Genomic DNA, 16,294 nt, shown 5'->3' with positions numbered 1-16,294 from the left:
CAACAGTCTGGGTCTTTGGCGGCATTTCGGCAGCAGGGGGCCCTTCAGTGCTGCCGAAGATGCGGAGCGACTGAAGGGCCCCCCGCCGCTGAAATGCCGCCGAATACCCGGACCGCCGCTGGGTGAGTACAAGCGCCGCAGCTCCCCCGCTTTGCCCCAGGCCCCCTGAATCCCCTGGGTGGCCCTGGCCGCACAGTGGTAAACAGCTGCCACATTTCACCCCAGAGGTGGCTAGATTTCATTAATGGGGCAAGTGACCCCTGCATCTGTGTAAAGCCTGATTCATTTCCCATTTAAATCAATGCTTCATCTGGGGGCAGGGTTAGGCCCATAGCACATGAAGTGTTTTGGGATCCTTGAAGACACAAGAGAAACATAAAACACTGTTATCAAAGCCAGACGCTCACAGGGAAAGGAGCTGCAAAGAGACCATTGGCTCAAACCCATCTGAGTGGTCATGTGGACGCTCCAGATGGAAAATCTGAAGCCATGTACAGAATGCTACATCTCCTCGACACGTTTGTTTCCAAGCACTTTATGTCCCCTGTATGTTTGCGACTTTGCTTTGTTTGCTAACCTTGTTATTGCTGAGGGAGATTGCTCAGAAACACAACTGCACTGCACAGGTGCTCACCCAAATTTCTCCATCTCTAAGACTAAGGTCTGCTTAACCAAAGCCTGCATCCACCTCATGCAAGTAGGCCCCTCTGTACCCACTCCTCTTTGGCCATCATTGGAACAGCCTCTACAGAACACACTCCCTTCTCCTCTCTGATATCAGCTCAGCTTGTAGATTCATCAGTATGCTTGTTCCCATAAGAATTAGGTTGACCTCATGTATGAATTGCCTACCTAGTAACTGTCACCTCTGGGGTACATGGAGGGGGACCCAAGGAGACATTTTTTTCTGGAGAAACACTGAGGGATCTGGTTGAGTGGGGAGATATTTGGGTTTTCATGTCTCATTTTGGAAGCTTCACCTTCCTTATGTGCTAGAGGAATCTAGCAAGAATGTTTACATAGGTGACAAACCTCCTCCAACAGAAACCACTGGGATGCGTCAGCATGTGGAGCTGTGCAGTCTCCTAAGACAGTGGTTTTCAAACCTTTTTTCTGGTGAAGAAAATTGTTGATGTCTGTGACCCAACGGAGCTGGGGGTGAGAGGTTTGGGGCGTTGGAGGGGCTCAGGGCTGGGGCAGAGTGTTGGGGTGCGGGATAGGGTCAGGGCTCTAGGCTGGAGGTGTAGGCTCTGGGGTGGGGTCAGGGATTGGGGGGGATTGGGGTGTGGGGCTGTGGTGGCATGGGCTTACCTCATGCGGCTCCCAGTCAGCGGCGCAGCGTGGGTGCTAAGGCAGGCTTCCTGCCTGTCCTGGCACTTCAGACTACGCTGCGCCCCAGAAGCGGCCAGCACCAGGTCCGGCTCCTAGGTGGAGGCGCGCAAGGTACTGCCTCCCCCAGCTCCCACTGGAACCAGCCAATGGGAGTGCGTTGCTGGTGCTCGGGGCGGGGGCAGCGTGCGGAGCCCCGTGGCCCCCCTGCCTAGGAGCCGGACCTGCTGCTGGCCGCTTCTGGGGCGCGGTGCAGTGTCAGAACAGATAGGGACTAGCCTGCCTTAGCCAGGCAGCACTGCTGACGGGACTTTAAACAGCCCCATCGACGGTGCTGACCAGACGTGCCGCGACCCAGTGCCTTGCATTCTGCAACCCATACTGGGTTGCAACCCACAGTTTGAAAACCACTGTCCTAAGATGTGCTAGCTCATTCATCATGTCTTATATGCTGCTGCCTAAGGCTCAGAAAGAGGGACCTGTGCAGGCTTTTACATTGACTATCTCACTAACAGAAAGGAACTGTGTCACTCTCAGGACTTGTCGACACAAGAAAGCTGCACCAGTTTAACCTCTGCTGTGACTTTTGAACCAACTTAGTTAAACGGGTGCATAAGGCCAGGGCTGGCTCCAGCGTTTTTGCCGCCCCAAGAGGCGGGGGGGGGGGGGGGAAATGCGATCGGCGGCACTTCGGCAGCTGCTCTACCGCCGCCGCTTATTGGCGGCAATTTGGCGGCAGGTCCTTCCCTCCAAGAGGGACGGAGGGACCTGCCGCTGAATTGCCGCCGAAGAGCTGGACGTGCCGCCCCTTCCCCTTGGCCGCCCCAAGCACTTCCTTGCTGTGCTGGTGCCTGGAGCCGGCCCTGCATAAGGCTGTGTGGATGCTCATAGTTCCATTTAGCTAAAGTTGATTCCTTCTTGAGCTGAGCCCTCCTGCTTTACACTTAACTACAAGTGTCCACACAGCCCTGTACACTGGTTTAACTAAACTGGTTTTACGTCACCCCTTAGGGTGCCCCTTTCTCATGTAAACAAGGCCTCATTTTAGGGTGCAGCTTTGGGTGTGCCAGGTCCTTCTCAAGTGAGCATGTTCATCTGGCTGCCCCTGCTCCACCTGGGAGAGCCCTGCCTAGCAGCTGGGGCAGCCATTTCAAGGTAGGAGCTGATTATAAAGAGTTCCTGGCTTCCTCTTTCCCCAGATCAGCTGGGGAGAGGAAACCTGTGCTGGGACCCAATCAGCTCCTCTGTAAGCTCAGCAGGTACGGTAGTGTGTGCCAGCTGGCAAAGGTGCCAGATTACCAGTGAGAATGAGCCTGTTGCTCAGGGTGCAGGAAGGGGTACTGCTGTTGCTCAGGGTAGGGGGGCTAGCTGCGGGCTGACTCCTGTCACTCAGGATAGGGGGGTTGAGTGAGGGACTGATCTCAGGGCTAGCAAGCAGCAGAAGGAGTGACGCTTGTCACTCAAGGCAGGGAGATGGGCAGGAGCTGACCCTGTTGTTCAGTTTTATGCGGCAGCGACAGCAGTGGTGGTGACCCCGTTCCCAAGGTGCCCTTGTTTATACATAAAGGGTGTTTGATACTTTACAGCGTGCTGTCTCATTCAAATGAAGGAAGCAGCTGGCAAGAGCCGGAGATGATTTTCTGTCGCTGAGTCTCAGATCCTGCCCGTGACCCTGAGGCACAATAAACCATTCACAGCAGCATGACCCCTTACCATGGGGGAGCTAGTTCCCTCCTCATCCCTTGCCTCCTGCGCTGGGAACAGGCCAGGCAAGCCCTGCTCCTCCTGGCCCCAGGCATCACCGGCTGGGCCTTGGCAGTCAGTCATGTGGCTGGTGTCAGCCTCTGTTTGGAAGTGCTGCTGCCGCCAACAGTTTGGCCTGGAGCAAATGGCATCCCTGAATTGCCGTGGCCCTGCAGGACAGGAGCACAGGAACTGATGGTCTCTTTTAAGGCTCCAAATTTCAGGGAGAAGCTGTTTAAAAATGGGACATTTTGGCACTTTACAGACATGCCTGTGAGGCTGTACGTGGAAGCATGTGCCAGGGGCTTGAGCACAGGATGGGGGGTCAGGAAGCCATGGTGCAGATACCAGTGCATAAGGGAGGCTCTGAGAAGGTAATGTGTCAGCCCCATGCCTCAGTTTCTCTATTTGTAGTGAGAATAATGGTAGATCCCTGTTTCCCAGAGGCCTGTGAGAAGTAGTTATTTATTTGCAGTTATAGTTAGCTGGGCTCCCTCACCTGTTTGATGCATCCACCTGATGTCTCTCTGCTTCCACTTGGATTGTAATCTCTTCAAGGCAGGGATTGTCATCTTGTTCTGTGTCTACAATGCCTTCCTTCATTAGATCACACAACCCAACTGGGGTCTCTAGGCCATATTGCAACAATAACAACCATCAAGTCAGTATAATTAAAAACAGAACTCTGCTTTTTAAACATACTAGGGGGCACTAGCCAGGATGTAGCTAGGAGCCTCCCAGCTCCAGCTGTGATGCAGCTGCTTTGCACTACGCAGCTGTCTGAACCTCACCAAAGGCTTCCTTTCTTTCCAGGCTTCTCTCTCTCCCACCAGCTGGGAAATTCAATCCAGGACAAGCAGGGCCGGCTCTAACTTTTTTGCGGCCCCAAGCAAAAAAAAAGAGTGCCGCCCCGCCGTAACACCCCCCCCAGTGCCGCGCCGCCAAAACACACCCCCGAGTGCCGCGCCCCGCCGTAACACCCCCCCCAGTGTCGCGCCGCCGAAACAGCCCCCCCGAGTGCCGCGCCGCCGAAACACCCCCCCAAGCGCCGCGCCGCTGAAACACCCCCCCGAGCGCCGCGCCGCCGAAACACCCCCCCGAGCGCCGCGCCGCCGAAACACCCCCCCGAGCGCCGCGCCGCCGAAACACCCCCCCGAGCGCCGCGCCGCCGAAACACCCCCCCGAGCGCTGCGCTCCGAAACACACCCCCCCGAGCGCCGCGCTGCTGAAACAAAAACAACCCACCCCCCCAAGAGCTGCCCGGCTGAAACAAAAACAACAAAAAAAACCTCGAGCGCCGCCCCGCCAAACAAACAAACAAAAAAAAAACTAACCCGAGTGCCCCCCACCACCCCAAGATTGGCCGCCCCTTACAAGGTGCCACCCCAAGCACGTGCTTGGTCGGCTGGTGCCTGGAGCTGGCCCTGAGGACTAGGCTGAAAAAATGGAAATGTCCCCATCAAGGGAAATACTTTGGCTTCTCAGGGGCTGTATAAACCCCTTCTTGATAAGGAAAAGAGAAAAAAATGTATCTTTCCTTTCTCTGGAGAAGGGTTAGGAGCAAGATGCTGCAGTGACTTACAGCACAGAAACAGCAGAGCTAAGTGGGCATATATACAGGGCCGGCTCCAGGCACCAGTACAGAAAGCAGGTGCCTGGGGCGGCCAATGAAGAAGGGGGCGGCACGTCTGGCCGTTCGGCGGCAATTCGGCGGCGGGGCCGTCACTCCCTCTCAGAGCGAAGGACCTGCCGCCGAATTGCTGCCGTAGAATGAAGCGGCGGTAGAGCTGCCGCCGCTTGCTATCACAGCTTTTTTTTTTTTTTTTGCTGCAAAAACGCTAGAGCCGGCCCTGCATATATAGCATTCAATCCTACTCTCTCCTAGTGCATAGGCTCACAAACAGGCCCACAGCCCCTTTTATCTGCTTTCACCAGAGACCATTCAAATTTGCTGCAGAATGTCATTGCTGGCAAGGCAGCGCTCTGTTTCCCCAGAACAGGGGTGCTGCGGTTTTCTCTGAGGTCCAGTCCTGAGTGTTCTGGCTTCCCACGGTGTTTGTTAACCCAACAATCTGAATGTACTCTCTCTCTCTCCTCAGGCTCTTAGCCACCATGCTGAAGTCAAACAAGACAATTGTGAAAGTGGTCCTGGCAGTTCAGTCCGTTGTTTTCATCTGCTTCCTCTCTCAGCTTCGCAGCAGCTATTCCCCCCAGGAAGAGAAGCCAGCTCAGGTGCACATCCTCATTCTCTCCTCCTGGCGGTCAGGATCTTCCTTCACTGGCCAGCTCTTCAGCCAGCACCCTGATGTCTTCTACCTGATGGAGCCTGCCTGGCATGTGTGGAGAGCCATGTACCAGAACAGGGCCAAAGCCTTACAGATGGCAGCACGTGACCTCATCAGGTCTGTCTTTCTGTGCGACATGTCTGTGTTTGATGCCTACATGTCTACGCAGAGGAATAAATCTGATTTATTTCAGTGGGAGGCCAGCCGGGCCCTGTGCTCCCCCCCTGCATGTGACCACTTCCAGCGCAACCACATCATTTCCAAAACCGCCTGCAAGACCCTCTGTAGCAGGTACCCATTCAGCAAGGTGGAGGAGGCTTGCAAGACCTATAGCCACATTGTCCTCAAGGAGGTCCGGTTCTTTGATCTGACAGTTCTCTATCCCCTTCTCACCGACCCCTCCCTGAATCTCAAAATCATTCACTTGGTTCGCGACCCCAGGGCTGTGTTCCACTCTCGTGAGAAAACAGTGGCTGCTCTGATGCACGACAGTAACATTGTGGTGGGGCCCCAGAAGAACCAAGGGGAGAGGGGGCCCTACAACGTGATGCAGGAAATCTGTAAAAGTCACATCCAGATTTACACTGAAGGCAGCCAGGCCCTTCCCAGCTTCCTCAAAGGCCGCTACATGCTGGTGCGCTATGAAGATATTGTCAACGATCCCCTGGCAAACGCTGCACAGATGTATAAGTTTGCAGAGCTCCACCTCATACCCAAACTTCAGGTGTGGGTGTATAATATCACTCATGGGAAAGGCCTGGGGACCCAGGCCTTTGACATCGGCTCCAGAGATGCAGTGAATGTGTCCCAGGCCTGGAGGAAGAACCTGCCCTTCCAGAAAATAGCAAAGTTGCAAAATGTGTGCAAGGATGCCATGGATCTATTGGGTTATCGACTAGTGATGTCCGAGGAAGAACAGAAAGATATGGCACTGAATCTGTTATTTACCCAGGGCCTTCCACCCGGTGACACAGGGAGCTGAATGCCGAAAATTTGCCTCCTGTTTGTCAGCTGAAGGCTGCAGAATTCAGAACTGTGTGCACAAGTGAAAATATTTGTGTGTGTGTGTGTGTGTGTGTGCGCGCATGCGCACATGTGTACAGAGTGATAATAGCAGTTGAGAGGGAACAGAACATCCAAGTAACAGTACCCAAAAGAGTCAGAAATCTCCCAGAAGGCCAATTTAATTAAACACCAATAAAACCACAATTAGCAGGTGTATTCCTGGAGACCAGGAGGCACAGTGAGTGTCAGACACTCAGGCCCCTACCTGTACAAATTCCATGTAAATCCCAGAGCTTATGCATTTTTACCTAAGGATTTAGTGGATTATCCAGCATTTGAAGTTTTTAAATCAAGCTTAGTGTCTTTTTAGAAGAGATGCTCTAGCTCAATCATAAATTATGGGTTTGTTGCAGGAATCACTTGATGAAATTCTCTGTCCTGTATTATGCAGGAGGGCAGCCTGGATGGCCACAATACTCCCTTCTGGCCTTAAACATCAAGGAATCTATGCAAATATTAAGAGTCCCAGAACAGGTTTAAAACTCAGGTAACCCAAGTATCCTTGATACGCTCAGTTAGTTTTCATATCACTGTCAAACTACATGTAATCAGGGGATGGTCCTGCTATCGTGGTGAATTTGCCTGGCTTCTATACTGCCCCAGGTAGAATTGGAGGTGACAGGTTCTGAGTCGCCACCTCAACAATATTTACCGGATGCCTGCTTGAGCTCGAGAACGCCTCTGCCTTGCTCCCATCTGACAGAGCCCTCGTAACCCCGATAAGGCTGGGGCCAGGATCACTGGGGGATTAACCCCCAGTCTCATTTTGGGTTGCTCAGGACCGGGGCTAGGGTCTCTCCACTGTGGGGTACTCTCTCCTCCCCGGCCACTTCCCTGATCCAGTGATCATTGCATTGAGTTTAAACCACGTACAATTTATTAATCAGCAACTGTAAACCAATCAAGGAAAAATGGAGATGGTGAAAGGATCCAGAAACCAACACAATGGGCACCGGGACACCATAAACTACACTTTCTCTGGGGCTAGTCACAGCCTATTCCTACACATCCCAAGTCCTGGCTGCACTGCTGTGACACCATGGGTCAGATACCTGCCCTGGCGTGAGGGGTGGGGGATACATGCTCTCAGGCTCCAGGTGGCAGGACGCTTCTTCCCAGCATCAGCCCTCCCATTGGGGTCATGGTCCCTACTCCCAGTCTAGCCTTCAAGGCCCTCTTGTCTGGCACCATCTCCCTCCACTGAGCCTTCTGCCCAGGGCCCCCCTTACTTTCCCCTGCTGTTCACTGTGCTCAGCTCCAGTTTGCTTGTGGCATGGCCAGCGTCCGTTATCCTGGCTCTGGCCCCACAGCTCTCTGCTGTAGCTCAGCCCTGGCTCCCCACTGGTGCAGCTGGACAGCGCTGCCGCAGCTCTGGCTCCCCTGGCTTTCATCATAGAATCATAGAATCTCAGGGTTGGAAGAGACCTCAGCAGGTATCTAGTCCAACCCACTGCTCAAAGCAGGACCAATCACCAAATAAATCATCACAGCCAGGGCTTTGTCAAGCCTGACTAGGGTGACCAGATGTCCCGATTTTATAGGGACAGTCCTGATTTTGGGGTCTTTTTCTTATATAAGCTCCTATTACCCCCCACCTGCTGTCCCGATTTTTCACACTTGCTGTCTGGTCACCCTAAGCCTGACCTTAAAAACCTCTAAGGAAGGAGATTCCACCACCTCCCTAGGTAACCCATTCCAGTGCTTCACCACCCTCCTAGTGAAATAGTTTTTCCTAATATCCAACCTAAACCTCCTCCACTGCAACTTGAGACCATTGCTCCTTGTTCTGTCATCTGCCACCACTGAGAACAGTCTAGATCCATCCTCTTTGGAACCCCCTTTCAGGTAGTTGAAAGCAGCTATCAAATTCCCCCTCATTCTTCTCTTCTGCAGACTAAACAATCCCAGTTCCCTCAGCCTCTCCTCATAAGTCATGTGCTCCAGCCCCCTAATCATTTTTGTTGCCCTCCGCTGGACTCTTTCCAATTTTTCCACATCCTTCTTGTAGTGTGGGGCCCAAAACTGGATACAGTACTTCAGATGAGGCCTCACCAATGTCGAATAGAGGGGAATGATCACGTTCCTTGATCTGCTGGCAATGCCCCTACTTATACAGCCCAAAATGCCATTAGCCTTCTTGGCAACAAGGGCACACTGTTGACTCATATCCAGCTTCTCGTCCACTGTAACCCCTAGGTCCTTTTCTGCAGAACTGCTGCCTAGCCATTCGGTCCCTAGTCTGTGCATGGGATTCTTCTGTCCTAAGTGCAGGACTCTGCACTTGTCCTTGTTGAACCTCATCAGATTTCTTTTGGCCCAATCCTCTAATTTGTCTAGGTCACCCTGGACCCTATCCCTACCCTCCAGCGTATCTACCACTCCTCCCAGTTTAGTGTCCTCTGCAAACTTGCTGAGGGTGCAGTCCATGCCATCCTCCAGATCATTAATGAAGATATTGAACAAAACCGGCCCGAGGACCGACCCTTGGGGCACTCCGCTTGAAACCGGCTGCCAACTAGACATGGAGCCCCAGCTCACACCTGCCGGTCTTGTCAATCCAGCTGACTTGGAGTGCTGGCCTCTCTGCATTGGCCTGAGGACCTGTCAGTCTCAGGATCCTGACTCCTCTTCAGCCCTTCCCCTTTCTCGCAGCACTGGGAGAGGACCAACCAAAAGACACATTCAGTGTCAGTAAGGGGACATGGCCCCCTTACAGTCATCATCTTCTGTCCAGATTAGCCTTACAGGGCCCAAATGCAGTGTTGCTAACTCTTGTGATTTTATCACAAGTCTTCTGATGTTTGGTGAAGAAGAATCTGAAAACATGACCCGCAAGTGAACCCTTCAGGCTCAGAAATCAAAAGGCAAATAATAAGTCCTCAAAATGTACTATTATGGTGCTGTGGTAGCACCTGCTATAGATTTCTGTTCATTTTAAGGATGTATTACATGTTTCATTTTATAGGCGTAGTTCTTTTTTGGCGCCCCTTTTGCAGTAAATCTGAAACGCTCTGGACTGTGGCTCTACGTTGCTCCTTCTACTGCTGATTCAGACAATATCAGTTATACAAAGCACTGTTTGTTAATGGAGCATATTTTAGAATAAACACTTCTACTGCTGTCTAGAAAACAGAGTGTCACCCATTGGGATAGTGTGTGTGAAGTCCCTCTCTAGTTGATGGTCCACAAAGAGGCAGTTACTCCAGGAGTTAAAGCAGTAGGGGTCTGAACTGGGAATCTGACAGTTGAATGTTCAAATGCTCCTGTTGATCTGCGTGGGAGATATTCTGATTACATGTGATTCACACAGTCAGAAGAAAACTGGGATAATCAATAAATTATGGTGTGAATCACCAAAAGAATACAGGTGTCTCACATTTCAGTCATTGGTCACATATCTGGTCACACATTGCAGGTGTCACAGATTAGTAGGTTTGAAGGTTTATTAGTGATATTTCACACTAGTAGGCCAGACAAACACAGTAATTAGACATGCTAGGGGAGTGCAGCCACTCCTGGCTGTATCAGGTTCCAAAAGTCCATGAGAGGCTACATCCTTGGGCTGGCAGGGAACTGGACTTCTGCCATGTGTACTGATGTTTACACTCCTAGTGCTGGGTTGACATGGAAAGAGCTAACCTTGTCCTAGGAAGGGCCACAGCTGTTTGCAGTGATTGCAAAGACTCTTGGGAGAGGGTGGAGACAGGTAGGAAAAAGAGAAAGAGGTAATAAGGTAGGGTTACCATACGTCCGGATTTTCCCGGACATGTCCGGCTTTTTGGTCCTCAAATCCCCGTCCGGGGGGAATTGCCAAAAAGCCGAACATGTCCGGGAAAATGCCGGCATCCCTGCCCCAGTCCCCTGCTTACCTGAGTGGCTCCGGCAGGCTGCGAGCTGCAGGCGGATTCCCCGCTGCGGCGGCAGCTGCTGCTGCTCCCCCCAGACACCTCAGCTCTGTGCAGCTGAAGAGCCGAGCTGCCCGAGCGCTACCAGCTTCACGGTTTGCCGGGCAGCCCCCAGACCTCCAGACCCTGCACCCCCGGCTGGGCACTTCCCCTCCCGGGCTCCGGCTGTGCTGGGGAAGCGCCAGGCCGGGGGCGCAGGGTCTGGAGGTCTGGGGGCTGCCCGGCAAACTGTGAAGCGGTAGCGCTCGGTCAGCTGTTTCGCGTGGCTGGGAGGGAGGAGGGAGAATGTGGGGCGCTCAGGGGAGGGGGCGGAGTTGGGGCGGGGGCGGGGTGGGGAAGGGGCGGAGTTGGGGCGGGGACTTTGGGGAAGGGGCGGAGTTGGGGCCGGGGCCCCGTGAAGTGTCCTCTTTTTTAAAACCTTAAATATGGTAACCCTAAATGAGGTCAGAGGAAGGAGGGGTGTAATGGGAAGAACTTGCCAGGCTCTCCAAAGGGACCAAACCCTGGGAAGGGCTATGAGAACTATTGAGCTATTGCCTCAAGGGGTGGAGGACTAAACCCTGTGTAGCGGGGCAGTAACCCCACTCCTGCCCTGAAGGGCTTAAAACAGCCCTGCAAGAGGGCTGTGGTGGGGAACTAGTAAGCCTGGGCTGATTGGGGAAGCAGCCGCAGCTGGGCCACGCCCTAATCAGGCCGCAGCAGGCCCTATAAAGGGGCTGCTAGGCTGGAGCTAGGCAGTCTTTCTCTAGCTGTTGAGAGGAATAGGCCTGGCTGCTGGGAGCTGAGCCGGGTACTTAAAGTGGAGCAGGGCTGGGGAAAGGCCAGAGGAGCTGGGGAGCTCGGGCCTGGAAAACTCCCAGGCTGCAGGCCTTGTTAAAGGCCAAGAAGGGTACTGGGGTTGCAGAGGGGCAGCCCAAGGGTAGGCAGAGGCAGCAGGTCCAAACCCTCCTTGCCAATGATGAGTGGCACTTACACTGCAGTCTGCCCCAGGGAATGGGGGCTAGATGGTGACTGGCAGTAGCCCAAGACTGAGGTGAGGTGGGGATAGGGGGTTGGGAGTTCCCTGGGGAGGGGAGACCCAGTGAGACTGTGGGGTACTGCATGGGGCAGAACCCTGAAGTAAGGGGCACCGGGGTCCGGGAGGGACACTGGGGCCAGCGGCAAGCGGGACACCAGCCTGCAGAGGGTGCTCCTGAGTGGAAAGAGCTAATTCCCTGGATGAACATCAGGAGGCGCTGCAGCGGTGAGTCGTCGCACTGCCACAAAGGGGAGAACAGGTGGGCCCAGAGAAGTGCAGGAAGACCATTGAGGCTGTGATAGCAGATGACAGGCTTTATGTTAATGGGTTATTTTGGACATTTTACTCTGGAAGACTTGGAGGCTAAACCTCTTCCAGTCCACCACCTAGGTGGAAGAAAATTGCCACCCATAGAGGAAACTGAGGCACAAGTGCTTCACCCAGATTTCTTCAGGTCTCCAGGGCTAGAGCACCCACAGATTAAAAAAAAGGTGAGTGCTGAGCACCCACCGGCAGCTTTCCCCCCCAGCAGCATCTTCCGCCTGCCCCGATCAACTATTCCGCAGAGTGCAGGAGGTGCTGGTGGGGAGGAGTGAGGGCCAGGTGTGCTTGAGGGAGGAAAGAGGCGGGGTGGAGAAGCATTGGGGGGAAGGGATGGAGTGGTGGTGGGGCCTAGGCCGGGGACGGGGGAGCACTGCCTGTCACATTAGGAACTCTGCACGTATGAAAATAGCTATCCCATCCTGGGTTTGAAAACCAGTCAATTTCTGTCTGTTTGTAGTCTTTACAGAGAACATTCTCCCCTGTCCGTTAATATTCGTGGTAGGACAGGGACTCCAAAAGAGCAATGCATCTGGAAGAAAGAGACCTGGGTTACAGGAAGGGGGGTGGGAGCATGTGGCACTAAACTGGCACAAGAGCAATTACTAATGGCACCTTCTCCTGTAGAAGGTCCTCAGCTGACTGCAGCTGGAATTTCGTGGTCAGGGCTAATCACTGACTTTGTCAGGAAGCCAAGATGCTGGGAAGCTAGTGTTGAACAAACCAGATTAATCTGGACAACGGAAGGAAAGACTGCTAGAGTTCAACATGACCAGCCTAGAAAAAAGGCACCAAGGCAAGATTCTATTATGCTGTGTAAGTATCTATGGAAGGAGCTGCTCAACCAACTATGGTCATAATCTGAAACTAAAGAAGGCAAGGCTTATGGTAGATGTTTTCTTAGTCAAATGATATAGAAAGGCTGGTGGTATGTGAGCAATTAAGGCAAGAACAGACATTCTTGAATCTTCTCTACACTAGGAAAATGACCTGCTGCTGAAAATGGTTGTTAGCAAAGGAAAGTCTCAATCACATGTTCTGTAATGGAGCTGAAAATAGTTTTATTCTATCTGCACTAGCAGTTAAACCATCTTCAGCAATGGGTCAATTTCCACAGGAGACATTACCATATGTGTCTGGTTCTGCTCCTTAGAGAGCGGATCCCTCTTTCAGCAAGACAGGGTATAGACTATATGATCCTTCCCTTCACAAAATGATCTTGTTTCTCTGTCACCCTTGGTTCAGGGTGCTTTTTCTAATGATGCCTACAAGGATGTGAGCTCATCAGTCTATCTGTCTATTCAGCACAGCCTTGTTACATTCCATTTAGATGTTTTTCCATTTCTGTGGTAAATGTAAATCCTGTCCTCCTGCAGAATATCTACAAATGAATGTATGCCATATGCTAGCCATTCCTTCCAGAGCAGAGACAACTTCTGAATCTTAAACAATGGGCTCAGCTACAAGATCATTGAGGAAATTAATAATAGAATGAATTATAAAAAGGCTGCTATTTGATTTACTTCGCTCTGTATTTAGAGCTTGGGATAAGTCGAATTTGGATTCAAATTAAAGACCATGTTATCAATTCTAACACCCAGTACTGATTCATACCCCTTAGCAACTCAACAGTATAGTATAGCCACAAATAGAAGATCTATATACTCCATCTATAAAGATTTCTTAACTATTCTACCTTATCACTCTGCCACCTGTATAGTGACCATAAAAAACTGGCTGATTATGATCTATCAATGCTGAGTGATGGTTTCTTCACCAATTCTGCATCAATGCTTCTGGTATCCAAAGCTTCCCTTTTTGAGTTAGACTGTGGAAAAGATTTGGTGGAGAAGATTCTGGTGAGACAACTCACATTATCTAGATTCCTCAGATTCTCCTTGACCTCACCAACTTGTGAGCAGCCCTGGGTTTGGCATGGGGATCGTAGTAGTCTTTTTTGATGTTTTCCTCTTAAGGGTGGTGGTCAGCTGTCTTCACTGGTACTGTTAGATATTTTAGTTGCCTCCAATACTGTTGATCATAAGGTGGTGTCACAGCACTTAACTTTTAGGAGCCTAGAAAATCACAGGAACATCATTGCAATCCACAAAGCTGCATTAGGTGCCTAGGCTCCCTGTACAATTACAGGGGGGAGAGAGGCACATAAGAATGCAATCTACAAAAGCCAGCATGGTAGGCAGGGAGCTGCTAAGCTAAGCATGGGAGATGCTGATGAGCGGCCTGTGTGCTAAGCCTCCTCCCACCCCTTACAGAGAGAGGCACTTCCCTGCAGACTGGATTTAGGCACCTATGTCTGCTTAGCGATCCATTAACAGGAAGCCCGCTCCTGCAGTCAGGTGGCTTAGGTATCTATGACACTCTTGAGTTAGGCACCTGCCTCACTACATGCAAAATGCCCAGAGCAGGTAGAGGTATCCACCTTAAAACTTCTGGCCCAGCAGTTAGAGCATTCACCTGGAATTTGGGAAACCCAGGTTCAATTCCTCCATCTCTTGGCCAGAGGGGGAAGAAAGGATTTGAATAGAGTTCTACCACCTCTTAGGCAAATGCTCTAATCAGTGAGCTATGGGATCTTCTGATGTGGGGTTCCCCCAGTCTCTCCTGTTGAAGTTGTTCTACTGTGGATAAATAATGAAAGAGTGACTGGAGCAGAGGTTAGGTCTCCCTTGCAGGTGGGAGACCTAACCACTGGGCTACAGCATCATTTCCATGCTCTGGCCCAACGACTGGCAAAGTATTTATCCACAGTGGTGACTGAGTGAGCCCCACATCAGAATATTCCATAGCTCAGTGGTGAGAGTGCTCTCCTGAGAGATGGCAGAGCCCTGTGCAAACCCTTCCTTTCTCCCCCCAGCAGAAGGGGAAAGTGTGCCTGGGTCTCCCACATCCTAGGCAAATGCTCTAACCACTGGACCAACCATTACAAAGTGGCACCACCAACTCCTCCAGTGGGTTTTCAATGGGATGCGATCCGGTAGGTGTGCTCAAAGGCTGCCTACCCACATCTGGTCCCGCCTGCCACTTAAGCAGCTGAACGCCTCTCTTCCCCAGTTCATGAATTGCTCTGGGACTTTAGGCTTAAGACAGGCATCTAAATGCCTAGAGAGAGGCAGTAATGCACATGCCCAGAAGGAGAAACATAGGCACTTTTACTTTTACTTTGAAAAACGTATGCACCAAATGAGTTTTGGCACCTACAGTGTTGGACGGGAGTTTTGTGGATTGCAGTGGAGCCAAAACTAGAAGTTAGGAGCTACATGTGAATTTATTCTTCTTCTTTGAATAAAGGCTTTGAATGTTTCCCTATTACCTTGTAATGGACTGGCTGTTATGGAAAACTATTGCTCTTTCACTGGGTGAGCTGCCTGATCATCCTGGATTAGCGCAGAACATCAGCTGCTGATGTAGTTCTTTCTAAAGTCCCTCTAAATCTGAACTGCACTCAATATATCGCTTTAGTTAAAAGGTAAGAGTCCCAGTGGCCAGTTCTTTGAGGCCCAGGAGGTGTTAGGAAAACTTGTTTCTCAGCAGGTGCAGATTTTTTGTAAACCAGGGCTAGTTATATTTCTACAGGAACCAGAAGTCAGTCTGCATGGCATAAATTTTGTTGGTAATGTTTGTGTTGGATTAGCTTGGTTACTCTTACCTCAGTCTGGAGCTACATAATTGGAACATGAGCGTTCCCAAACTGAGCAGAAAGTCAGCCAATAAACAAATGATTTCAAGATTTACACAATTTGGGCTAACAATATGCTGCTGTTCTTTTAAAACCCCCTCAAATTTCTCTAGTAGCTGAAGCATCTACAGTATCCGGGAAAAGCCAGGACAGTTAATTTTAACAAGTTCTCACTGTGTTTAGCTGGTTATATTTCCTAATGACCATAGCTGGTTAGACACTTGCAAGGAAATACCAAAGAGATGCACTCTGCAGCTGAAGTGAAACAATTAAAGCTGTCTTCATGCTAACGCAGGCAAAGGTGACTTAAAATGTTAAGGGAGGGGCTTGAAATAAAAAATATTGATCAGTCGTATGGGAAATGATTTGGAAAAGAGAGTGGGATGTTTATAAAAGAGCATCTCTGCACACAATCATGTGAATCATAGAATATCAAGGTTGGAAGGGACCTCAGGAGGTCATCTAGTCCAACCCCCTGCTCAAAGCAGGACCAATCCCCAGACAGATTTTTGCCCCAGATCCCTAAGTGGCCCCCTCAAGGATTGAACTCACAACCCTGGGTTTAGCAAGCCAAACCACTGAGCTATCCCTCCCCCCCCCCACAGGAAGATGCAGGTCTGGGATTTCTCCTACTGCAGGGATATGTAAACTCATGCCTTTTGGAAGTGAACTAAAAGCAGTTTTATACTGGGCAGGTTCAGAGTAATAATGCTCCCTTTCAAGAATCACCTTTATAACAAATACAATTTGTAAAAAGTGTGGGAAGTTTTCCCCTGAACTACTTTTTGCCTAGGCAAAGTGAGATCTAACACTCAACTCAAGGTGTTTCTTCATCTGGCCTGAATCACAATAACTTCTGAAAACTGCAACCATTCAATTCCAAATTTTCAGAGAATGTTATAGGCATCAAAGGCCGGATCTCTATGGATTT

At 51.0% G+C, this 16,294-nt stretch overlaps 1 protein-coding gene across 1 annotated transcript; it reads left to right on the top strand.

Moving 5' to 3' along the window:
• The first annotated feature begins 5,184 nt into the window (after positions 1-5,184).
• LOC135889013 (carbohydrate sulfotransferase 4-like) lies at positions 5,185-6,339 on the top strand. Its single transcript, XM_065416829.1, has one exon. It carries the CDS (start codon positions 5,185-5,187, stop codon positions 6,337-6,339), a length of 1,155 nt encoding a protein of 384 aa, XP_065272901.1.
• The last annotated feature ends 9,955 nt before the right edge of the window (positions 6,340-16,294 follow it).

This window comes from Emys orbicularis, chromosome 14 (genome assembly GCF_028017835.1).
Source record: "Emys orbicularis isolate rEmyOrb1 chromosome 14, rEmyOrb1.hap1, whole genome shotgun sequence".
Lineage (NCBI taxonomy): Eukaryota > Metazoa > Chordata > Testudines > Emydidae > Emys > Emys orbicularis.
The sequence above is the reverse complement of the archived record's forward strand: the minus strand, read 5'-3'. Positions and strand labels throughout refer to the sequence as shown.

Excerpts from the sequence above, each read along its gene's own strand:
- LOC135889013 (XM_065416829.1), top strand. The coding sequence starts at position 5,185 with ATGCTGAAGTCAAACAAGACAATTGTGAAAGTGGTCCTGGCAGTTCAG.